Source organism: Triturus cristatus, chromosome 3_2 (assembly GCF_964204655.1).
Source record: "Triturus cristatus chromosome 3_2, aTriCri1.1, whole genome shotgun sequence".
Classification (NCBI taxonomy): Eukaryota; Metazoa; Chordata; class Amphibia; order Caudata; family Salamandridae; genus Triturus; species Triturus cristatus.
The window spans coordinates 887,179,637-887,203,499 of record NC_140584.1 but is presented as its reverse complement, the minus strand read 5'-3'; the positions used below and the strand labels follow the sequence as shown (position 1 = coordinate 887,203,499).

The window sequence follows — 23,863 nt, the reverse complement described above, 5'->3', positions numbered from 1 at the left end:
GCCAAGTGTCGGGGAACAAATCGAAGAAGCGGCTGTAGACCTACAAAACACAACATTTCTGTAATAAACGAGGTCTGAAGCTCAGGGCCGGCTCTAGCCCTGGTGGCGCCCAGTGCAACAGTGTTTGTTGGTGCCCCCATCCATGGTGGAGGTGACGACCACCTCCACCATGAATTTCCTCACCACCACCTTTTAACAGTGCCCCTCAAGTCTTCATAAACACTCTCTTTCAGATGCATTTTATTAGTTATATAGCGCCACTCATACCAGTGTAGGGTGTCCGAGCACTTTGCATCACACACACATTACACAGAGACAATCAATCATACATGTGTAAATCAGTGTATAGGAAATGTAACATAAGCCAGAGGACTGCCAGGTGTAGAAATGACATGTCATCCATACTGCTAGGCAGTATAGTTTGAATGCTTGGCCTGGAGAAGCATAAACTCAGAATTGAAAATGGAACACCATAGTTGGGGGATTTCTTTAATATTAAGAATCGATTTCTACCCAAATTAACCCTTTTTGCAACATTAATCTATGCTCTAATCTATACTTTGCAGTGTGCAAGCAGTTCTTTGATGACAGTTAATAATTCACTGTTCTATATTAGGATTTTAACTGATAAACTACAAGTAACAAAAGGATCTTTCTGACTTTGTGATCTGCATGGTACACCTTCTTTCCAGCAGGCATATTAATCCTCTGTACTATTTGTTGATCAGTGAAAACTTCCACTAGACAAAACTCCGATCTCTCTCCAGGAAGAACATTAATCACCCGAGTTATCTTTAACATTTTTATTGTTGCCTGGAAATTGATGGAGGCAAGGAACAGGGCAGCAGGTGTTTGCCACAGGTGCTTTTAAAACCAAAATAAACTTGCAAACACAGCAACCCCTGAAGTCGCACAGCCCTAGATCCGCCCCTGCTGAAGCTGAAGGTCCAGTGTTTTTGTCCTGGTTCTGTCCAGATAACGGATAGGCACAGATGGGCTTTCATTAAGCACGCCTTGTGCAGCAGTGGTGCTTCTGACTTCCAGGAGGGTTTTGTCACTGCCCAACGGAATGTCTCACCACAAAGATGTCTTCTGTCACTAAACTTCCCTGCTTAAGGATAGCCGCCAGACACAGTGCTAGTTAAATTTGTGATGGTGCAAACTGAACACCGCAAACAAAAAATAATCACGAAGTAGAACAATAGAAACCCTGTCTGCTGGGCTAACCTGATGGCAATGTCTATCTCGACCTTTAATCCACCGTCAGTGCTGATGCCTACTGAAATATTGACATTTGAGCGGAGGATCCTATTTGAGATGAAGAATATCCAACGACAGCATGAATTTGTGCCCTATAACCTTTCACTAGCTGAAAAACAGGTACTCAACAGCCTTAAAACCAGAAAAGATATAATAATAAAGCCGGCCGACAAAGGCGGAGGCATGGTTATTCAAGACCACAACAAATATGACTTGGAAATCCTACGCCAATTGGACAATAAGGAACACTACCGCTCCCTTCCTACTGACCCACTGCCTGAAATAAGAGCCAAGATTGCACTAGTGATTGAACACGCCAAATCTAACAACATCATCACAGACAAGGATCTATTTACCTCAACAACAGCCAGCCCTGCACTCCGGTTATCTGCGTCCTACCAAAGATCCATAAAAACCAACAAAAGCCCCCCCCCCCCGGTAGGCCAATTGTGTCTGGCTGTGGGTCAATATTGGAACCTATTGGTAAATATATTGACAGCATCATCAAAGAATGTGTACCCCTAACCGATACCTATGTCCGTGACAGCATGGACTTAATCAACCTCATCCAAGACACCCCCTTCACCCCAGGCTCTGATCTCATGGTCGGAATAGATATTAAGTCATTGTACACTAACATACCCCACCAAGAAGGCCTGTCAGTAGAGAAAGGGATCCTGGATGCAAGACCACAGCCAACCAAGATTCCCACCGAGTTCGTGATGTCCCTTCTGGAAATTGCCCTAAAAAATAACTACTTTCTGTATAAAGACACCTATTACCTCCAGATAAAAGGAGTCGCTATGGGTACATGTTTTGCCCCGAACTTTTCCATTCTCTATGTACTCCATCTGGAACACCCCGTTATACTGACTGACCTTAATCCCTTCAGGAACAGTATAACATTTTGGCGTCGTTACATAGACGCATTCTACTTATCTGGTCAGGAAACAACGCGACCCTCAATCAATTCGTGGAATGGTTGCATACCTGCTAAAACCATCTAAGATTCACCACGGACTGTAAAGAAAATAACTTACCTTTCCTTGACCTGACACTACGGGTGGAAGACAACAAAATAGGTACCGCATTGTTTAGAAAGCCAACAGAGAGAAATACCTTATTGCTCTATTCAAGCTACCACCCCCGCGGCATACGCAATGGTTTACCATTCGGGCAATTCTTACGGATTCGCCGCAATTGCAAATGTCAAAAAGATTTTTTCAAAGAAGCGTCCACCCTTACTGAGAAACTTATCGCACAGGGCTACCCAAAAAAACGGATCACTCGAGCAAGAAAACGTGCTTGGTACAACCACCGCGAGACCCTACTTACACCCAAAGAGAAGAGGACCAACTCTCGCATCCTCTTTGTCTCAACGTTTTCGCCTGCCAGTAATAAACTTTCGAAAATCATCAAATCCAACTGGAATACATTTGCGCCTCTTAACATATTCAATGAACCGCCTCTATTTTCGCATCGAAGGGGCACAAACTTATCAGACCACCTGGTGCATGCCATTACCTGGCCACAAACCAACAAAAGGCCTGAAACAGTGAGAAGACAATGGGACCTCCCACCACTCCTTGAACATTACAAATGCCAAAATTGTTCCACATGCGCCACCACAATGAATATCTAATGCTTTGAACATGATGGACAGAAATACGACTTCAAAGCCTTCACCAATTGCAGGTCCAGGAATGTGATCTATTGCATACGCTGTCCATGCAACCTTCTATATATCGGCCAGACCACCCAGATGGTTAAAGATCGCATCCTACAACATCGCAGACGTATCAGGTGCAATGTGCTCACAGCACCTCTGATATCACACTTTAAGGAACACAATCACCTCGAAACAGACTTTGTATGGATGGTGATTGATCAGCCATCAATCCCGATCAGGGGCGGCGATATCCAGAGACTCCTAGGCAGATGTGACTGTCGCTGGATTGCCCTCAGTAACAGCATTGAAGACGGATTGAACACCCTGGATGAATGGAATACCACACTTACTGGATGTGCTCTCCATTGGGTGACCTGTATTCCTTCCAGTAATTTTCTTGCTGCTCTAACTACACCCATCAATGTATTCCACCCCTGTCCTTCTTTTTAACTGTGCCCCTATCCATGTAATCCCAATGCTCAATAACATGTATCTCTACTCATGGCTACTTAACATTATATGTATGTAATGAAAACCTGCAACAGTGGTGTTTTTTTCTGAGCATTCGATTTGAAAATTCTGTAACATTGTGGTTTTACTAATCAATCTGTTTGTCCACGGTTTTAATAATGTTAGTCCTTTTCTTATCTCCGCTCGGTCTTTCTTCTTAAATTTCCCTTTCTATTACACACTTGAGCTCCATGCACGGTCTAGCAGTTGGATTACTCAGCACTCATGTGACCAACTGCACGTCTTTTTCCACTTCCGCTCTGAACACCGCTCGCATAGCCTGACTGATGCCGGCTACAGCGCTCTGCCCCTGACTGCCAATTCATTGAGTAAGTGTTCCCTTTTTGTTCATACTTGCCCTGCGGCCCATCGTACTCATCCTGCCCGCGTCCACGTAACCAGCTCCCGCGCTGTATATCACTCTTGATTTATTGCCATCCCAGACCCCGGCGCGTCCCATGGCTGTTTCCCCGCTTGGTGTCTTCCCGTGCTGGTATACGATCCCCACCCATTCGAGCTAATCCTAGGTCCCCCCAAGGTCTTATGTCGTAGCCCTTTTGCGCGTTACCCACACATGCTGCCTCCATGTATTTCAGCCACCCCGACTCACACCTTCGTGCTTCCCCGTGGCTTGCAAAAAGCTGTACAGCCCACGTGTTCCCCGCTTGATATCTTCCTGTGCGGTTATCCGATCCCCACTCACTCTAGCAAATCCCAGGTCGATTTATGGCCTTATTCCGCAGGCTTTTTGCACGTTATCCACACACGCTGCCTTCCTGTAATTTGGCCACCGCGCCCCACACCATCGTGCTTCCCCTTGGCTTGCGATAATTTGCACAGCCCACGCGGCTCGGTACGCACCGCTTCCCAACCCCGCCTTGCAATCACGGAGTAATTATTGCAGCGCTCCTTCTGTGTCTTCTATCTGCCATTGTGGGCTCGATTTTTAACCTTCCCCTCACTATCTTTGTCCGTCTTGGTCCACTAACCTCTGCGTAAAGGAATACATCCTTTTATCCCCAACACTGCTTATCGAATACCACGTAACCTGGTCCTGATGATGGCCTAACACATCTACAGGCCGAAACGCCGTCGACTCCCGCAGCGAAAATCTTGGCGCTTCCAAACCAAAGAATACCCTATCCAAATCAGTATAACTTTGTAACATTTACTGTCTTGGGTATTCTATATGTAAAGAAATTGTTTTAACTCCACATGCCTTGTTGCGTCCACCGCAATCGCTGTATATACCACATCACGTTTCACTTGCACCATCACTCAAACCTCATGAGCACTTGTGCACAGTATCTTTATGGTTACATGTCATTTAATGTAACGCAGTGCTATCACCTCATGTGCCTGTACATATGAATTTCAATATGTCCAACATGTTCTGTGATTAAAATACAAATCATCTTCATAAGAAAAATGTCTCCCTGGTTTTCTCCTCCTTCGGATTTAATCCAATGCAATTAACTGTGCCACATGTACTTGTACGTTGAATGATACCCTGGTTCGAGACACTGTTGTATGTTACTATCTTTTCTAATGACTGGTTTCCAAATGTAAAGATAGCTCATTAAAAGTGCAACAGGCACAGAGTGACGTGTGATGGTAAGAACATGTAACGTCTCGCACACAGCCATCTCTCATCCAGTTTCTGCTTGACCACAATCATACTAATGGTTGAGACAAACCTGTCCCAAATAAAAACTGCCAGGAAATATTAGAGTAAAAAGAATTGATTTTATTCTTTATCAAAACTCCAAAAATATATTAAAGTTTTAACCTTGTCCATAGGCTTTTTCCAACAAGATAATAATTGTGCAGTGTAGCAGTGTTGAAGTAATTACTAGAGGAGATATCTGTTGCATAGCAAGAGCTGATGCACAGCCTTGTTGCCTATGTATTTGTGGGGGAGATGTCATATTCCTTGTGAAAATGTATACATTGATGTCTTGACCCGGGACCAAAAGCAAGTAAATAAAGGTGAAAGAATGCCAACAGAATAAAGCAATATCGAATCACTTTCATAGGCTAATATCTTGTGAATGGGTGCAAGTGCAAAGTGCAGTGGGAGTTCATAAAAATCTTGAAAAGCTTAGAGTGGTTTATGGTACAGGAATTATTTTGCAGATCGCAAGAATGGGTTTGCCACTTGATGCTTATTACTTTGTTGGGCATTGGTGTGAAAGTCCCTGCACTCGCTTTTGGGGAATCAGTCCTAATTCAAAATGGTCACCAGTCACAAAGCCTTCCACTGGCTCCCCATTAGGCAGCGCCTCTCTTCAAGACCCTCTGCCTAAATCACAAGGTTTTGCATGTTCTGTCCCTACCAGCTACCTAGACGTGGTCGGTTGTCTCTCTGAACCTATCAGCATATAAAAAGCTGAACTCAAATGGTTTGAGGTAGATATCTCCACTTTCTGGAGCATCTACTCACCCACCCCTGACATGAAAGCAAGTTCTAAAAGTTCCCCAAAAGTCTAGCAACCTATCTGTTCCAGGTTGCCTATGGCCTGCAGGCTTTTTAATGTCCTACAGCTAAAGGTTGTCTCTCCCAAAGATAGTATTTTATTTATTTATTTATTTATTTATAAAGTTTTATACAGCGCGAACATGACCCACAATGGTTTCAGAGCACTTTACAATACACCGTTTTTTTACATTAGATGATTGGGGTAATATACATACATTTCAAATTCGACATTCAATACAAAAGAGGTAGACATGGGTATATGGATAGCATAGGTGGCTAGTAGCCATTAAAGAAATTAACGTCTTATGATGTGAATTTGTTCATTAGAAGCATTTTTACTTCTTTTTTGAAGGAGGTAAAGGAGGAGACTCTGCGAACATCTGGAGGTAGAGAGTTCCAAATCTTCGGTGCGATCCCTGAGAATGCTCGGCAACCAGTTCTCTTTTTATGGAAGGATTGTGGTTTCAGTAGTAGCGGACTCGCACTTCGCGATTGTCTGCAACCTCCCGACCTTTCAAGCTTTTGTGCTAGGTAACTGGGAGTATTGCTATGCAGGGCTTTATGGGTCATGCAGGTGATCTTTAGTTGTATTCTTGCCTCGTAGGGTAGCCAGTTCAGAACTTTCAAGGTCGGAGAAATGTGGTTGTTTCTTTTAGTTCCTGATACCAGTCTGGCCTCAGCGTTAAGAGATGCCCTCAGTGGGGCCAGCTTATATTTGGGAAGACCGCATAGAGTGGTGCTTCCATAGTCCAAGCTTGGTAGCACTAGGGCTTGTACCGCCATTTTTAAGTCAGTCTGTGGGAGGAAGGGTTTAAGTTTCCTTAGGATACTCATCTGATGATTAGCTCCCTTGGTAGCATTATTGATTTGCGCTTGCATATTCAAGGGATTGTCTAGGGTGAATCCCAAGGATTTCGCTGAGTCAATGATGTGGGGAGCGCAGTCAAAGGAAGTTAGATGCTTATCTACGTATCAACGTGTATTGAATTTCACACAAAGAAATTGGTAATATAGGGACCCGGTGCCTGGGATATGAGCTTTCATGGCCAACGTGTTGCACTGCTATGTTTCATGGTGAAAAATACTTAAGAAATCTTGTTTCTAATTTACATTTTCATTAACTTTAAAAAATATATATATTTTTCTAATTTTTCTAGGGAAGAGCGAGAGATGCTTCGACGGCAGTATATGGAAAAAATCAAAGAAGCCGAAAATCAAAGGCTTATCAGAGAGGAAGAGCAAAAACGGTACATAGAGCGAGCGGTAACGTGAAGGGGTTGTTGTTGACAGCCATTATTGCCACCCAATGCAGATGATATGGTTTCGTAATGCATGATAAGCTCTTATTTACAGTTACTTTTCAATTTTATTGTGTGCGGTCATCATGTCACGAGAGTAATTCTTTGTGCCTGGCCATGCACAAGGACGGTATTGTAGTCAAAGACAACAGGAAACAAAAGTTGGCAACTTTCTTGTACACACCTCCATGGACATCCGTCCTGTAACCTAAAAACGAGAGGCTGCCGTGGGGTAAAATGTAGCTTGTGGGATCACATGAACACCACTTTGTAGATTAAATGAAAACTAATAAGTATCGATAACACAGAAGCTACTTTGGTGCAGTGTGTCACATGTTTAATACGCCCCACTTGCTCTCGAGAAAGGCCTTTATGTAAGACATTTGTAACAGTAGGTACCCCATTAGCTGCAAAGGGTAACAGGTAGAAATCTAGAACCCTTCGATGTCCTACTAGCGATCAGTTGCAGTTTCTTCATGGAGGCACATAGGTGTTGACCGCTTACTGCTGCGAGCCACTATGGTCCGAAGCTATTTTTGTCTAATGAAAATAGCCCCATATGGCCACCCTGCCATTCATTCTGTTTGCTTGTGGGCAGGGCTACGGAGCTCACCGTGGGTGGGGCAGCAGCTGACGCTGAAACTGAGCTGTGCATGTGAGATTGGCCGGTATTTTTGCTGTGCTCAATCTGACATGCGCCGGTCATGCATCTCCATTGAAGTCTACCATGGAGCTGCCTCAACAAAGACCCAGCCCCATCGGTCTTCAATGGAGCATTGTGCTAGCATGCCCCAGCGAATCCTAGCACTGCTCTTATGCTGTTTGGTATTATATACAGTTTAACCCCTTCGCCGCGGCATGAATTTTGCCGTGGTGCTGGGGGGGTTCGGGGTGAGCGCGGCGACGCCATGCTCGTGACGGAACAACTCCGTCATGAGCCACGGGCGCGCTGTGCTCATGACGGAGTGGTTCCGTCACGACTCCGCCCACTTGCATTGTTCGCCCACACAGACGGGGAATCAGCGCCTCGTGGGCAGAGCGGCCGCAGCATGACGGAACCACTCCGTCATGAGCACACGGCGCCCGTGGCTCATGACGGAGTGGTTCCGTCATGAGCAGGCAAGGGGTTAAGAGCAGTGCTTGGATTAGCTGGAGAACTCGGCTTATTTTTCCCAGCTAGGTTACAACTTCACAAGCAGGCAGGGAAACTGCAGGATTAACTTCGGGACTCTGATTGCTTGCACTCGTCAAGGTAAGTCTTTTTAATATTTACATTTATGCCCTCACCCTTTTTAAGGTTTCAGCAGCCGCCACTGCTAGCAATCCTATTAGAAAGAGACCATTATCATTTGACAAACATGTAAAAGCAGGTGACATATTGGCTTTAAAATTTGACTTCTCACTTTATAGGTTGTTTAGCTCTCCCTTTGCCTGCTTCTTCAGTTCTCTAATGTCTTGATTACTTTCCGGTAATCTTCATTATACCTGGTTCACTTTACCTCATGCCAGTCATTATCTATGAGGAGTTAGTAATCAGTGTGAGTAAGAGCGTAAGAAATTGGGTTATTAGTTGAGAGAGATGGAAACCCCACACAAATAATAAGCATATTAAGCACAATCCTTGTCAGGGTTAACCACAAAAGTCACTAAATAAACCTGTGCTTAACGTTGGCACAAACGCAGTCAGGCCCAACTTGGAGGCAATGTGTAAAGTATTTATGCAGCACTGAAACAGTAATAAAGTGAAAACACAACACAATAAAATCCAAAACCAATGTAGAAAAATAGAGTAAATTTTAATACATTATATGACACCAAAATGACAAAACTCCAACCAGTAGAATCGTAAATATGAGTTTTTCAAGTTTTCAGTAAAAAAAGCACCAAAAAGCACAAAACGCCACTCATGGTTATCTGGTCGCACTGGACCGGGGGAAGTCACAAGTTCAGGCCAACTGTGATAGAGTGTGGGTCGGATACAGGGACCAGGTTTGTCCATCTGAAGATGTTCCTTCTCAAGTTCATGCTAAGAGCTGCTGTTCTCATTAACTTGGCTCGCAAGGAGGTCATTGTCAGTGTGAAGAGCAGGTGAGGTTCACAGACTATCGCTGTTATAGAGTGAAGAACTAACAGGTTGTCAAAAGGGAGGTTTCAATTGGCGGTCGATGAGGGCTGTTGATGTCGGCATGAAGTGCAGGTCTCGGAGCTTCGCAGTGACGGTTGTCACAGACTGTTGCTGTTGGCACAAATTGCAGGCCCTGCCGGAGCTTCGCTTTGTGGGCCATCACTGTTGGTCATTTCTTGGTACGCAGAGGTCACTTCACAGTCACAAGGAGCCCAAAATGTCTGAATCTTCACCTTGAGTTCAGGAGGCGTACTCTCTAATGACATCCAAGGGTTCAAGACTTTGGGAGCACATCATGAGTGTAAGGACTTACTCCAGCAGCAGGGCTCAGGCAGGTCCAATTGATGCTGGACTTTGGCAGGGAAGCCTCTGGAAGCTTATTGTGTTCCTGTAGCTCAAACAGTAGGTTAGCTAACTTACCCATACCTGTGTTGTAAAGGCAAATGCGTGGTAAAGGCATGCATGGTATTTCCCTGCATTTTAATGACATACATCCCTCTGGGGCACAGTCTGTTGTCATAGCAGAACGGTCTGCTCAGGCACAGTTTGTCATTGCAGAGGCACGGTCCATGCAGGCACAGTTCAATGTTGCAGCTGTATAGTCCACTCTGGCTTAGTTTGTCAGTCTTGCAATTCCAGCCTGGAACCCCTTGTCTGGAGAGACTGCCCTCACATTTCCTCAAACCCACAGATTGCTGTCCTCAGTTCTCCTGTGTGAATGAACCCTCATGACCTGGGGTTAAGTTGCTTCTGACTCTCCCTGGACCATCACACATCAGGCTCCTTCCCCACACAGCAAGCAGGTTGGCTTCCAGGTGCTTTTGGACAGGGGAACAACGTTTTCCTTCAAGGTAAGACTCCAGGTGATGTGCCCCCCACCCCTCTGGGAAGCATGCTGCAAGGCAGAAACCAGCTTTGGTTGCACAGCAATCCTCTGACTTATCTGCAAAGCACTCGCTTCTTTTTTCAAGGAGAACTTGGAAATGAGATAAAAGGTGGGTCAGGAGCAGGGCTGGACATGCCCTTTATTCAACCAGGCGTTTCCCCAGTGGGCTGGAGCCCCTGGAGTCCGGTTTCAAGGGTCAAGGCCACTTCTGCTGCTTCTACCCCTTTCCCCAGCTCCACAGACAGGCTACAAAAGAGAAAGAAGATAGGGGGAAGGGAGAGAGAGCAATCTGGGAGGAGAGAAGAAGAAAGAGACAATTGGATGGATGGATGGATGGATGGATGGACAGAGAGAGAGATTATGTAATGGGATAAAGGGACAGGGCGGATGTGAGCATTTATGCCAGGGCTGCTTTTGGTTCTCCAGGGCAGGCCTGGTGAGTTACATCCACTTATGTACAGTCAAAGCAGACAGGGAACCAGTTTGAGGTGGTTCTTTGTTCATGTGTCTTCTCCAGGCACAGTCTATGTGCAAAGAGATGCTCCTCACTGCAGGGTAGTCTCCAACCTGGAGTAACCGTAACAGAGAGCTGTTATATTGCTGCACCTGGCTATTAACAGCCACAATGAACAGTGATCAGAAAATTGATAAAATGCTGTTCTCATCTAAAGGGCCCTTCTCTCTTTCAACAACAGAGACTGCACCCTTCGTCCCCACCATTTACCAAACAGTGGTACACAGAAAGACTAATCAAAAGCCCCTCTCAGCAAAAGGAGCTCATTGTATTTCTAAAGTAACATTGTCTCCTCTTTCCCCTCTTCAGTGTCTGACTTCTCTCTCCAGCTTTTGGAATGTCAGTAACACAGTAAATTTGTCGGAGAAAACAACTTCACCCCCATTTTGCCAACAGGAACAGGCCAGGGGCTTCCAAAACGGAACCTGCAAGCCTTCATTATTCTGCTTCATTCATACGTACAATGCATGTACAACACCGGTCACTTACATACACCTAACATACACTTGGGATGGTAGTGCTAGGATCTGGCGTTAGCTCATACCAGTGGAACTTTACGATGGCGGGTACTGATTCACAAAACACGGTACACTGCTACCACAGATCTACATGCTAAACCCATGACAGATACAGTAGTCCACTGTCAGTTAAATGAGGACATGCTTAGTACGCCCCTCCAGATCACCGGATAGGTCCAGGATGTCACTCATGTCAAGGAGCAGGCCTAGGTCTCTGCGCACACACTAGATTAGTGTTCAACTAGGGCCAAAATCAAACCAGGATACCAGAAACTCTCAAATGGGCACTTAGGACATGGGAACAGGACTATGAACAATGCAGGAGACACCACCATCCCAACAAGGGTGATCAAAGAAAATGTTATGTGCTTGTCTTAGAGAAGGCAGAATCTAGGTCTGAAACTCTAGTCTGTCATGTACAAAGAGGACGGTATATGTTTTTCATAAAACAAGTCCTTTTCATCTAAATATAAAAAAGTAGTTGAACTGGCCGGGGAGTTTTCTGTCTGGTCAAAAATTGGATTGAATATTCTTTCACTTTTTCGGCACTTTGCTTACTTCCTGTGGAACAATTGACTGGGAAGTTGCACATTATTGTAATGTTGCTTTCCTGTTAACACGGCTTCTCGTCTCTGTGACATCATAAGGTGTATGCACAACTTTCACTCTTGATGACATGTATGTATGTATATATGTATTTATGTAACAGTATTTACACTGCAAACCTAGCTAGGAAACGACTGCAGGCTTAAACAGTGGTGAGAATACGATGTGGGATGTTTACAATGAGGCAGGGATCAGGTAAGTTCCACTGTGTGGTGGGTAGGTGTTCCTGGAAGAGATTTGCTGTTATTTTTTTCTGAATTGAAGGAGGGTCGGAATAGCTATGACGTCAGTGGGGATGTTGTTTCAGATCCCGGGGCGGTAAATGGAAAAGTCCAGCTTTCTGATTGTTTTAGATATCGCCTACCAGACAGCTTTTAGTATCACACATACATCATCAGACGTGAGCGCCCAGGGAATGGCCCAGTCAGCAGCGACTGCATCGTCGGGCCATTTAATTAAAAAAAATAAGCAATGCCAATAAGTCACAAAAGCGAGACGTTTTGGCTTTGAGAATGCTTATCCTTTCTTGAATCTCTTCATCGCCACTCTGGTAAAGTTCTGGCCCCTTGTTTGGCGCTGTGTGCCAGAGGTGTTTAGCTTTATGGCCATGGAAATATGGCTGTTCTGATGATGATACGGGCATGAAGGGGAAGGCAGTGCAGCACCTATAACGTTGTAGCTCTCTGAGTTGTACACAAACTTCCACTCTCAATGACATCACAGGGGATACGCAGGGCTTCCTCTCTGGATGACATCAAAAGAGGTATGCGCAGCTTATCCTCTCAATGACATCACGAAAGGTATGTTTTGCTTCCCATCTTGATGACATCACATGCAGCGTGCGCAGCTTCCCTTCTCGCTAATGTCATACGTAGTATGCGCTGCTTCCCCTCTAGGTGACATCACAAGTGGTATGCTCAGCACTCCCCTCACTGACATCACCAGAGGAATGTGCAACGTCTCTAAATTTCGACTAAAGAGAGAGGTGCAACTTCCTCTGTAGATGACATCACAAACGGCATGTGCATCATGCCTTCTGGATGGCATCAAAAGGAGTATACACAGCTTCCCGCTCAATTACATCACGAAGGTTATATGTTGAGTCCAGTGGTCAAAGTGGGGGGAAAAAAATAGGGGAACTGTGGGCGGGGAATCAGAGGGCGGGAATAACCCAGGATTGGGTCAGTGGGCGGAGTCAGAGATGTGGCTGAAAGAGCAAAATATCCCAATTTTTTGTATTTGTTTCCCATTTCACTAACCGGTTACAGCTTATTACGTTATTTAATTCAACCAATAGATACACATGTTTATTTAAGGTTTAATATGAGCTATTGACATTAAAATACATTCACAAAGTGGAATATGTTTCCAGTCACATAACATCCCAAATACGCTGAAAAGTGGAATCACAAGCCAGTTGTCTCCGAGCATGTAGTTTCTGTCATCAGCACTTCTCCTCCCTTGTTCCACAAGAGCAGTTCAAACATGAATGGCAAAATATCCTTGTTTGCAAATGTTTTCCACATATTTATGGCTTTTCCATATTTGCCACATATTACATCATCTGCTGCATAATCTGACGATTTTAACTAATAAATTGTTTGTAGCTCAAACGGATCAAAAGTTACTAAAAAATGTGACGTGCTGCTGCGAAGTGGACGGCCCTTTGCAAAGGTTGATTGGTCACCTTTCTCACTGCTGCATTTGCATGTTACACTGGTACTAATAAGGAAAAATATTTGCAGTTAGACTGTAAAAATGTCATAATAAAATCAGAAAATTTACAGTCCCATTAATACCAGTGTAGGTTGTCAGAGCACTTTGCATCACACATTTTGATTTCTATCCAAATAAACCCTTTTTTGCAACTATAGGATAATCAAAGACTTGGGGGAAAAAACATAACGCTCTAATTTATAGCTTGCAGATGGAGTGCAGCTCTTAGATGACAGTTAATAGCTCACTGTTCTATGTTAGGATTTTGACTTATAAACTGCCAGAAACAAAAGGATCTCTCTGACAAAAACAGTAACCCACTGACCTATTTACATTATGTGCACTTTGTGATCTCCTTGGTACATGTTCTTAGCAGCAGGCATATTAACCCTCTGCACTTTCTTTCCATGAGCCAAAACTTCCACTAGACAAAACACCATCTCTCTACTAAGAACATTAATCACCGGAGTTATCATGACATTTTTATTGTTGCCGAAAATTGCTGGAGGCCAGCAAGTGCTTTGAAAACCATAATATACTTGCAAAAATCAAATGATGCCCCACCCAAAGTCAGCGCTCGGTGCAGTCATACTGGTCACACTGCCCTAGAGACGCCCTGCTCAAGGGTCCTGTCACCTCAGTGACAGAGTACTGTTGCTCTAGGGTGTGCTGCTTCATAGGCCTGCCCGCAAGACTGAAGGTGAACTACAGTATGGATAGTGGTGGACAGGCCTTCAAGATTAACCCACACTTGCCACTGCTAGGGTCCACCTACTGGTGCTAAGACACCAGGGCTTCTAAGGTCTTGCGGGGGCCTTCTAAGGTCTAGCATGGGCCTTCTAAGGTCTAGCATGGGAATGGAATCCCTCAGGATAGTGGTCAGGGGGACTGTTCATGAAGGCTGAACCTGGTTCCCCAGTTCCAAATTCAGCAGCTCTGACTATAGTGCCACATCCTCTCCCCCACTGAACACCATACCCCACTGAGAGAAACTTGCACTGCCTTCAACTACAACTCAATTGTGCCCGCTATAAACACCTGAATGTGACTCAATTCAAATTACGTACTAGACAAGAGCAATATACTGCCTAAAAAGAAAATAACATCCTGGAAAAAGCAAACACTCATAGGCAGGCAGGTAGATTAAGTAAAGCAGGTGCGTGTAAGCAGGAACAACATGGTTACCTTAACGCTTTTACGCTCATTGTTCAGAAATGAGTGAGTGCTTTTGCCTGACAAGTTATGGACAGAAGGGACCCGTTTCAATGCCCATTGCTTATATCCTTACAATGCGTAAGCAGTATGGTGAACACACAGCCCGTGTTTTGTTTTCCAATCCTCCCATCAAGCAGGCATTTCAGTACCTCCAGGAATGGTGCACTTTCCCACCCAGGGAAAGCAATGTTGTTCAAAGAGAGCCTAGAACATAAAAGTAGCGCTTCACCAGCAAACACTGTAAAGTGGCTGGCGCTAATGTGTTTGTGTGTTAATAAAATCACTCTGGCCACTTTGCGACCGTTCTATGTTGCTGTGGTTGTTTATTTATTTTTCATATTTTTAATGTTTTATTTCTCTCCATCTCGAGACTGCACTTTGAAATTGAAAATTTCAGAAAAAGACCACGTTTCCAGCAGAAGTTTTTTTTCTTTTTTTGGATCCATTTCAAAAGGGAACAAATAAACGAAAGGAGGAAAGACAGGGTAATAACAGTTTCTTGAAGTCACGGTTTTCAGTGAGTGAGGTGGAGCGAGAAAGAGGGGGGGGCAGCTGACAGTGGCAGAGCAGAAGTGGACACTGTCATGGTCTTCTCTGGGCCAGAAAGAAAATACAGAGTCCATTTCCTTCTCTGCCCGAACGCCAAGCCTTATCTCTAGGCCTTGATGATTTATGGCGTCCTGGGACGCATGTTTAAAACGAAAAAGTAGGGGAACGGAACCTAATCAATTAAAGAAGTAGGGACACGCCGTGCCCTGCCGATCCCGCTCACTTCGACCACTGGTTGCGTCCCCTCTCGATGACATCACATGCGGCGTGCGCAGCTTCCCTTCTCGCTGATGTCATACGTAGTATGCGCTGCTTCCCCTCTAGATGACATCACAAGTGGTATGCTCAGCACTCCCCTCACTGACATCACCAGAGGAATGTGAAACGTCTCTAAATTTCGACAAAAGAGGGAGGTGCAACTTCCTCTGTAGATGACATCACAAACGGCATGTGCATCATCCCCTCTGGATGGCATCAAAAGGAGTATACACAGCTTCCCGCTCAATTACATCACGAAGGGTATATGTTGCGCCCGCCTCTCGATGACATCACAAGCGGCACGCGCAGCTTCCCACCTCGCAGATATCACATGTAGTGTGCCCTGCTTCCCCTGTAGATGACGCCATAACAGGTATGCTCAGCACCCCCTCTCAATTACACGCACCACAAGAGGTAGTGCAACTTCTCTCAATAACGCCAGGCGCGGTAGGTGCAACTTCCTTTATCGATGACATCACAGACGGTATGCAGCATCCCCTCCGAGTGAGAGCCGGTATGCACAAATTCCCCTCGCGAAAACAAAATCAACAAGCCGCGTCGTCATAGTAAATGTGAGTTACATTTGAAACCGTTTGGGTGGTTTATAACCGAATCCAGTTTATTTGTCTGGGGTACGTAGCGAATACGTGGAGCAGGTATTCCTGGGGTTTCTAGTGCTTTTGATTTCTACGTGTGTGTTTCTTTGTGGGAGGTTTCTTGTCCGTTCCTCACACGACCCTCCCCGGGCAGGTGTGCATGTCAGATAGTGTGTGCACTGGGTGGGGTTCGCCAGCAGCTGCTGGGTGCTGAAGAGAGCTCCTTTGTTGGCGCGCAGTTGTGGCAGCACCTGTCTGTCTTCTGTACGCTGTCAAACGGCATATGGTGGCCACATGCTGCTGCGTGTCGCGCCGCGCGCGCCACAGGCAGGCCTCTGACCAGTGCCGTGTCACTGTAAATGGCCCACCCTCTCCCTTCCCTTAGCTTGTGAAAAAAAAACAGGGCAACGCATTCGAAAAGCTCAACGGGGCACATTTTGGAACAAGAGACCCAGTTATGATTGCTCAATTGCTATGCAAAAAATATATCATAATGTGTAAAATGGAGACTTTCAAAAGCATTTTTTAAAACTTGCTAAAGCAAATATTTGATGTTACCCCAGGGCGCCTAATCTAAGGCGCCACACACCCAGGGTATTACGAATGGGTACACGGCCTCTTCCCCCGTTAACCGGGTACGGACAGAATGAGGGACGAGGTAGAGGTCCCGGGAAAGGGCAGTGACTCTGCACTGACGTCAAAGAGCGTTGCCTCGGAACAAACTGAAAATTGCCCATCCATGTATTATTGAGGAAACATTTTATTAAGATATTTACGCCACAAGTACACATTTATTGGTAACTGTATAGAGGAGAGAAATGTCTCACAGTTGCTTTAATGGGCATTTTTCCCACTCCACCCCTTTATGAAAACATTTCCAGTAATACTGGGACAGGCAGCGTTAATACCAGGAGCGCTCCCAGTTAAACCGCGCCAACCCGGTAATTCTCAAAGATGCCTTCAGCAGCTCTTTGCTGCCGGGGAATCGTGCGGGGTTACTGGCTGAAGCAATGTTTCCTCGGGTTATTTCCCAGCGTGCCGAGCGCTGATCTAAACATGAGTTGCTTGTAATGGTATAACCACTGAACCCATTCTGCTATTGGCCCAGTTTGTAGTCAGGGTGTTCGAGTGCAAAAAATAGTGAGCCATTCAGAGAAAAAAGTGAAAATGGAACCTTATGAGGCTTATCAGGATGACCTCACGGGTAATAGTGCGCTTTACAAATACACATAACACAACATTAAACAACCAAGCTCAGCCGGAGCACAGGGACGTACGTGGTGAAACACAGAGTTTTTAGATGTGTAAGAGTAGAGGTTTACAAGCATTTAGGGGGTAAGAGAAACAGACCTGTAATGTATGAAAAGAAGAAAAGGGAAGTCTTCAAAGGTAGGCCCGAGAAACGCAGGAACCTTAAGCTTGCCAGGAAATCGCAGCCAGCCAGCATTTAACAACCGAGAGAGCGCCCTGTATGCCACTGGAAGCACACTCGGTGGCAAATCTCCACCAGACCCATAGGGAAGTCTGGATATAGGGGTGGACATGAGTCTAGATATAGGGGTGGACATGATCACCTGGGGGATGGGGAGACTGCCGCTCAAGCAGCTTTGAATTCCACCTGCCCAAGTCCAAAGGACCACCTATATGTTTAAATGCATTAAAAATCGGTGGGGAGAGTGAATCTGTCGTAATAATCGGGATCTCATTAGTGAAATATATTGGGCGCTATTATTTACCTTCCAGACAACAAACCCAGGTATACAGAATTCAAGTCCCCCTCTATACCGGAGAACAGTAAAATGCACCATATTTACAGTGTCCCGCCTGGCGGCGTCAATTACCCAGCGGTCCCGTGGAGCCTGGATGGGCATAACTCTACTGGGTGAAATGGGATGGAGTGGTGCCCTCCACCAATGTAGAGAAGGTTTCTGAGGCCCCATGCTGAGGGGTAGCAGGACCCCTGGATCGCCACCACAGCTGACAGATTTCAGTGTTGCCACCTGACATTTCCCTTCTCAGTGGTTTCTGGAGATCTCTGAAAGTAGTGGGTGTAATACTTGCACAAAATTCCAGCGAGCACAAGGACCAGCTTTTTGTAAGGGTGCCCTTCATATACTAAGGGTGTCCCACCTGTCAAGAATTATATACAGGGGGGAGGAGCCAAGATGGCGACCGGAGCAGTCGCTTGAGCGCCCGGCTCCGTCGGCCCTTGGCCTCGGACTATCATCCTGATTCCTATCCTTGCCGATTTTCGAGGTGCAACGCGTGCGACGACGCGCTGACTGCGCCGTCGCTTTCCCGAAGTCTTAGCCCGCCCGGATGCCGGAGTTCTTGGTGCCTTTGTTCTCCGCCCTGGACCCTTGCTCTACTGTGGCCTCGGCCGGCCCTCTGGAAGCGTTGTAGTCACCAGACCCGCTGGTGCAAATCTGAGCCCGAGGTCCCGATCCCGCCTCACGCCACGTACGGTCGCCAGAAGAGCCGGGAGAGAGACGCCCGGACACCTCCTGTACCCTGCACCTGACGGGCTGGAGCTAGAGGGTAAGCCCCGGTGTGGCGGGTCTCCTACCCCGCTCTGTGGACCACGCTGTGGAAGGCTGCAGACCCCCTTCTTCTATGGTCTAGTCGGCTGCAAAGAGAGCCCGAGGGAGGGGAAGCGCCTGCTGGCTTTCACCTGTTGCGGCGCAGACCTGTTGGGAATTGCCTCCTTGTCACGATCCCCCCCCTGGCCACGGTACCGTTCAACGGTAAACCATGGCGCTGATTGCCTGCTCGCTGCTGGGGGGTGATGCTCCGGTCTCGCCCGCTGCCCGCTTCGCCCTCCCTCTACCAGACTCCAGTTCCCCAGTGCCGTCCCGGATTGCTGCCGTTGTGGGGACGCAGCTTCCGCTGACATACGGCTCCGTTCTGGCTGCCCTGCGGGACTTTCGTCTGCAATTGTGTGTCGGCTTGCAAACGCTGAGTGAGCGGTTCGACTCTACACTGTCTGCTGCGGGCCGTGAGCGCCCCGTTTGTGATCAACAAGACGTGAGTCTGCCAGTGCTGTGGTCCTCCTGCGGGGAAGCAACGACTGGGTATAACGGTGCTACACTGGTGTCTTCATTTGGCTTTCCCGGCGCTCAGGATCAATCGCTCTCCTGCTCAATGGCAGACACTTTGTTTCCCCGGTCATTGCTGCCTGCTTTGTTGTTGCCTGCCTCACCGTGCCTGCTGGAGTTTCCAGCTTAACTACACCTGCGCGACCTCGAGGAACCGTTCATTGTGGCCTACGGCTCCTTTTATGTGGAACTCATGTACTTTACAAGCCAGGTCTGGATTTTATATGGTGTGCAAGGGGACCTCCATAGATGATCGGCGGCCATTTTGTGACTCTACTTCTCCATCTTCTCCCAAGTGGCCATATTGTCTTTGTCTGTTCGGGATGCGGGGCATTCACGAGGGGGCGGGTCTAATCGTACGCCCGCGATCGGGCCAGGGCTAGATTACTCTCTATCATCATGGCTTCACGGCCGGGCTGGACTGGGACTGGAATTGTCTACATATGTTGTGCGCACTCGTCGCGATCTGTCTGCCTTCTTTGCCTTGGTGTTACATGCTATCTTCACACGACCGCCTTTGGGTGTAGTGGGATTTCAGTGTGTGGAGGATTGGTTGGCCGGTGGTGTCGGGCGCTCCGAGGATACGTGGGCTCCTCCCCACCTCCTTTCTTCTTTCTTCTCTTAGTTTCTTTACTCTATTCCTACTTTCTCTCTTGTCTATATTTCGGGTTCATTGGGCGACAGGCACTATGCTGGGGGGGGGGGTAGGCCATAGCCTCCGCATTGGTGTAGGGTGGGGGGGTAATTTACTGTTTCTTTTTAGTTCTATGGGCCTCTTTCTTTCATGTCTCTGCGCTATACTTGTTTCGATTCGGGGTCCGGGTGTGGGGTGGATTGAGTGGGGGCGGCTTTTAGGGGGTGCGTATTTACTACTGTGATGATCCTGTTATCTAACTGCATCACCTTACTGTATGAGATTTTCTATGGCTGTTTTAATGATGCTGCTGCCCTCCAGTGTATGAAGCCGACTTGCGGACTCGAATCTCCTTGTTTCTATCCTTTACTGCCTTTTTTTCTCGATAAAAAAAATTTTTTTTTTGAAAACCTTAAAATTAACCTTCACTTCTCCTTCCCCCGGTGTCAAGGATCCCTCCGGTGTATGAATCCTGAATCGTTGCTAATCTTGACCTTGACGCACAGGGGATGTATTGTTTGTCTCTGTGCTCAACCGTATTGTGGCCGGCCTGATGGTTGTAGGCCCGTATTTGTTCTTTTACTATGCACAAATAAAGGTTTTTAAAAAAAAAAAAAAAAGAATTATATACAATAGTCCTGTGCTTGGATGTTGCCATTGATGCCGTCCACATACCATGGATGAGCCATACATCAAAAATGTCCTCTAGCATTTCAGGACCAGGACTTTGTTATTGTTACTACCTTGTGCCCCCCAATCTGCCATGGTTAGCCTCCCTCATTACAAGAATTATCTCCAGTATGCCAATTCCAGCAATTTGGCACAGGTGTCCAATATGTCAAGAATTGGCTCTAGCATGTCAGTGCCAGGATGTTGCCATGGGTGCCCTTAATGCCAAGAATTGCCTCCTCCATGGCAGCCCAAGCATTTTTGCTATGGGTGCCCCATATGTCAAAAATGGTTTGTAGTCTAGAATATCAAGGAAGTAATATTGAGTGCCCATAATATGGAACTAAAATATCGAGAACCAAAATTTCATGGAGATAAGTACACAGAGGGAGGTTTAGATCTACTATTCTTAAAACCATATATATATATGTACCTTGAAGATATTTATCATCAAGGTACTTATATGTGTGGTTAGGTGTAGAAAACCTATACATACTTACATGTTGATATTTTGTTCTTCAATATTCTGGCCATGAGTTTGCGCAGCGCCCGGACTGTCTCGGGAGTGGTCTCGTCATTCCCAGGCTTAAAGGACTTAAAAGCAGGAGCAGCTCTTCCATTGGAGTGGAGGAGCATCGCCCCACTTATATGCCCCCCAAAGCCCAGAGATGAAATATAAAATGGTAATTTATTACATTTTATTTTTTACTATCCCGTCCTGAACCATGTGTCAGGGCGGGGCCTGCTGAGTGGCAGCAGGGAGGAGTGGTGGGCAGTAGCGGTCCGTGGAGGGAGTTCGGTGGGACAGTGAGGCGGGGCGGGGGAGGGGCAGGGTGGGGAAATGTAAACACTGGAATATGGATGAACGGAGGTAAGTACACATTTAAATAAATAAAACAAATTTTGTTGCGCGCGCTGCATCGCAAAATGCGATGCAGCGCGCGCAACAAAATTTGTTTCATTTATTTAAATGTGTACTTACCTCCGTTCATCCATATTCCAGTGTTTACATTTCCCCACCCTGCCCCTCCCCCGCCCCGCCTCACTGTCCCACCGAACTCCCTCCACGGACCGCTACTGCCCACCACTCCTCCCTGCTGCCCACCACTCCTCCCTGCTGCCACTCAGCAGGCCCCGCCCTGAGTGGCAGTCAAGAGATCTGGGTTAAATCCATCGTTCTGCCTGTGCACTGTTTAAAGTGCGCATGTCTCTTTGGCCAGCCGTCTTGCGACGGCCATCCACACATGCGCACTTTAAACGTCTCAACGCAGCTGTCTTAATACATCTGGGTTGAGAGAAAGTGCAGGCCTCCAGTGCACTGGGGAGCGCAAGAGAGGCCGGTCCCTCCAATCAGGGTGCTGCTCTCATGCTGTTGAACAGCATGTGAGCAGCGCAAGGATTAGTCAAGGGAGTTTGCTGGGGCCCACACTGCAGTCTGAGGAGAAAAGGGCTGGAGCGAGGAGGACGTTGTGTCATCTAGGTTTAGGTACGTTTTAATGTAATTTTTTTTATTATCTGTGCGTCTATGAGAACCCACCCATTTAACCGCCCTTCCCCCCCCCCTAGATGCCAGCTGCCACTGCATAAAAGGGAGGTGTGAAAACAACTGTTTTCTCTTTTTATGGCAGGTGGTTCGCTGGGAACCCAGCAAATCCATCAATGACAAAAGGGGCTTTTTCTTTAATTTAAGTTTGAAGTGTTCTATGAGGCTGGAAGCAGGCAGTTTTAAATAAACACGTTTAATTGCATTTCACACGGCAGTGAGAGGGTGAGTATGTGGAATTACTGCCAGAGCTGCTGACTTTAATCTGGGAAAACAGGTTCCAGTCTCGATGTCATGTAAAGAGCTCCAATACTTGCCGGCTGTGTTTGCTACATAAAACTGCAAAAAAATGTAACCTTCATGAAGTTTCTCAGTTCAGTTTAAAAACTCATTTTTAATAAATCCTTCACACATAATCTGATGTACTAAGGTCAGAGCCATTGGAATTTTGCTGCAAGGGAGCACCAAATTATGCAGCCGGGTTGACTAAATAATGTGACAAGAAAAGGCAAATTATGCGACATAATGCGGTACAGTTTTTGGTAGTATTACTTCATTGTTTTGTCATTCTTACACATGATAAAACTGCCTGTGCAAAGATTTCACCTCTTACTACCATTGTAACAACCAAATGTAGAAATAAGCAACTGAAAGATGACCAGTTAACATTTGCAAAGGGCGTGCCATTGCTTACGAATGCATATAGCCACATTTTCAGTAACGTTTGATCCATTTCAGCTAGAAACAAAAGTTTTTTTGTAAAAATCTGCAGATTATGTAGCAGATGATGGATTATGTGGCAAGTACGGAAAATGAGTAATCATAAGATAAAAAAAAGCCATGGCCGCGGAATCAATTAATTCCAGTGGCCCTGACTAAGATGAAACACTTACACATTTTCATTTTTTGAATTTGGAAAATAATTTACCATATTCTTACATAATCTGTGCCGCATGATTGACATGCCACATATTTTCATCATTTGGCTTGTGCCTTGGAGCTTAAGAGCTAGAGCCAACCCTTGGCTCAGCTGTCCCTGTTAATTTGTTGGTTTGCCCCCTTGTGCCATTTCACCTTAGTCGGGGCCACTGGAATTATGCGACAGGAGAGGACCAAATTATGCGTCAGAGTTGAATTATGCAGCAAGAAGAGGAAAAATATGTGGCGTAATGTAGCATATTTTGTGATAGTATTACTTTTTTATTTTGGCCTTTCACACATGCTAACACTGTCTGGGCAAATGTTGCACCTCATTAGTACCAATTTAACACCAAAACCCAACAATAATCAACAGAAAGGTGACCAAGTAACCTTTGCAAAGGGTCCTCCCATTCGCAGCAATACAGGTTGTCAAGGTTTTGGTAACTTTTGATCCATTCGAGCTAGAAATTATTTTGTGGGGTTAAAACCTGCAGATTATACAGCAGATGATGGATTAAGTGGCACATGTGGCAAACCCATAGTTATGCGGAAAAGACCAGTGCCTTGCATAATCCCAGGGGCCCAGACCTTAGTACAAGGGTGTGAGGGTTTTGTCAAGCATCGGTTTTGCACTGAAAAAAGATACTTCTAGTACAAAAAATATCCTTTAAGACTTGTCCCATTGTATGTGTGCGGTACAGTGCAACACACATACACAGTTTGAAAAATATGTAGACTTTTAAAAGTTGCTCCACTGTTATAACTTCCTCGAGGAGACGTAATCTTTTAGCTCAAATCCCTG

At 46.0% G+C, this 23,863-nt stretch overlaps 1 protein-coding gene across 4 annotated transcripts in view; it reads left to right on the top strand.

The window, feature by feature from the left end:
* LOC146858391 (uncharacterized) overlaps positions 1 to 23,863 on the top strand; it is a 548,917-nt gene that overhangs the window by 319,706 nt on the left and 205,348 nt on the right. For all 4 annotated transcript variants that reach the window (XM_085649307.1, XM_085649305.1, XM_085649306.1 and 1 more), the window contains one exon: positions 7,076 to 7,165. In XM_085649307.1, the coding sequence (XP_085505433.1) occupies positions 7,076 to 7,165 (90 nt within the window). The remainder of the gene's footprint in view (positions 1 to 7,075; positions 7,166 to 23,863) is intronic.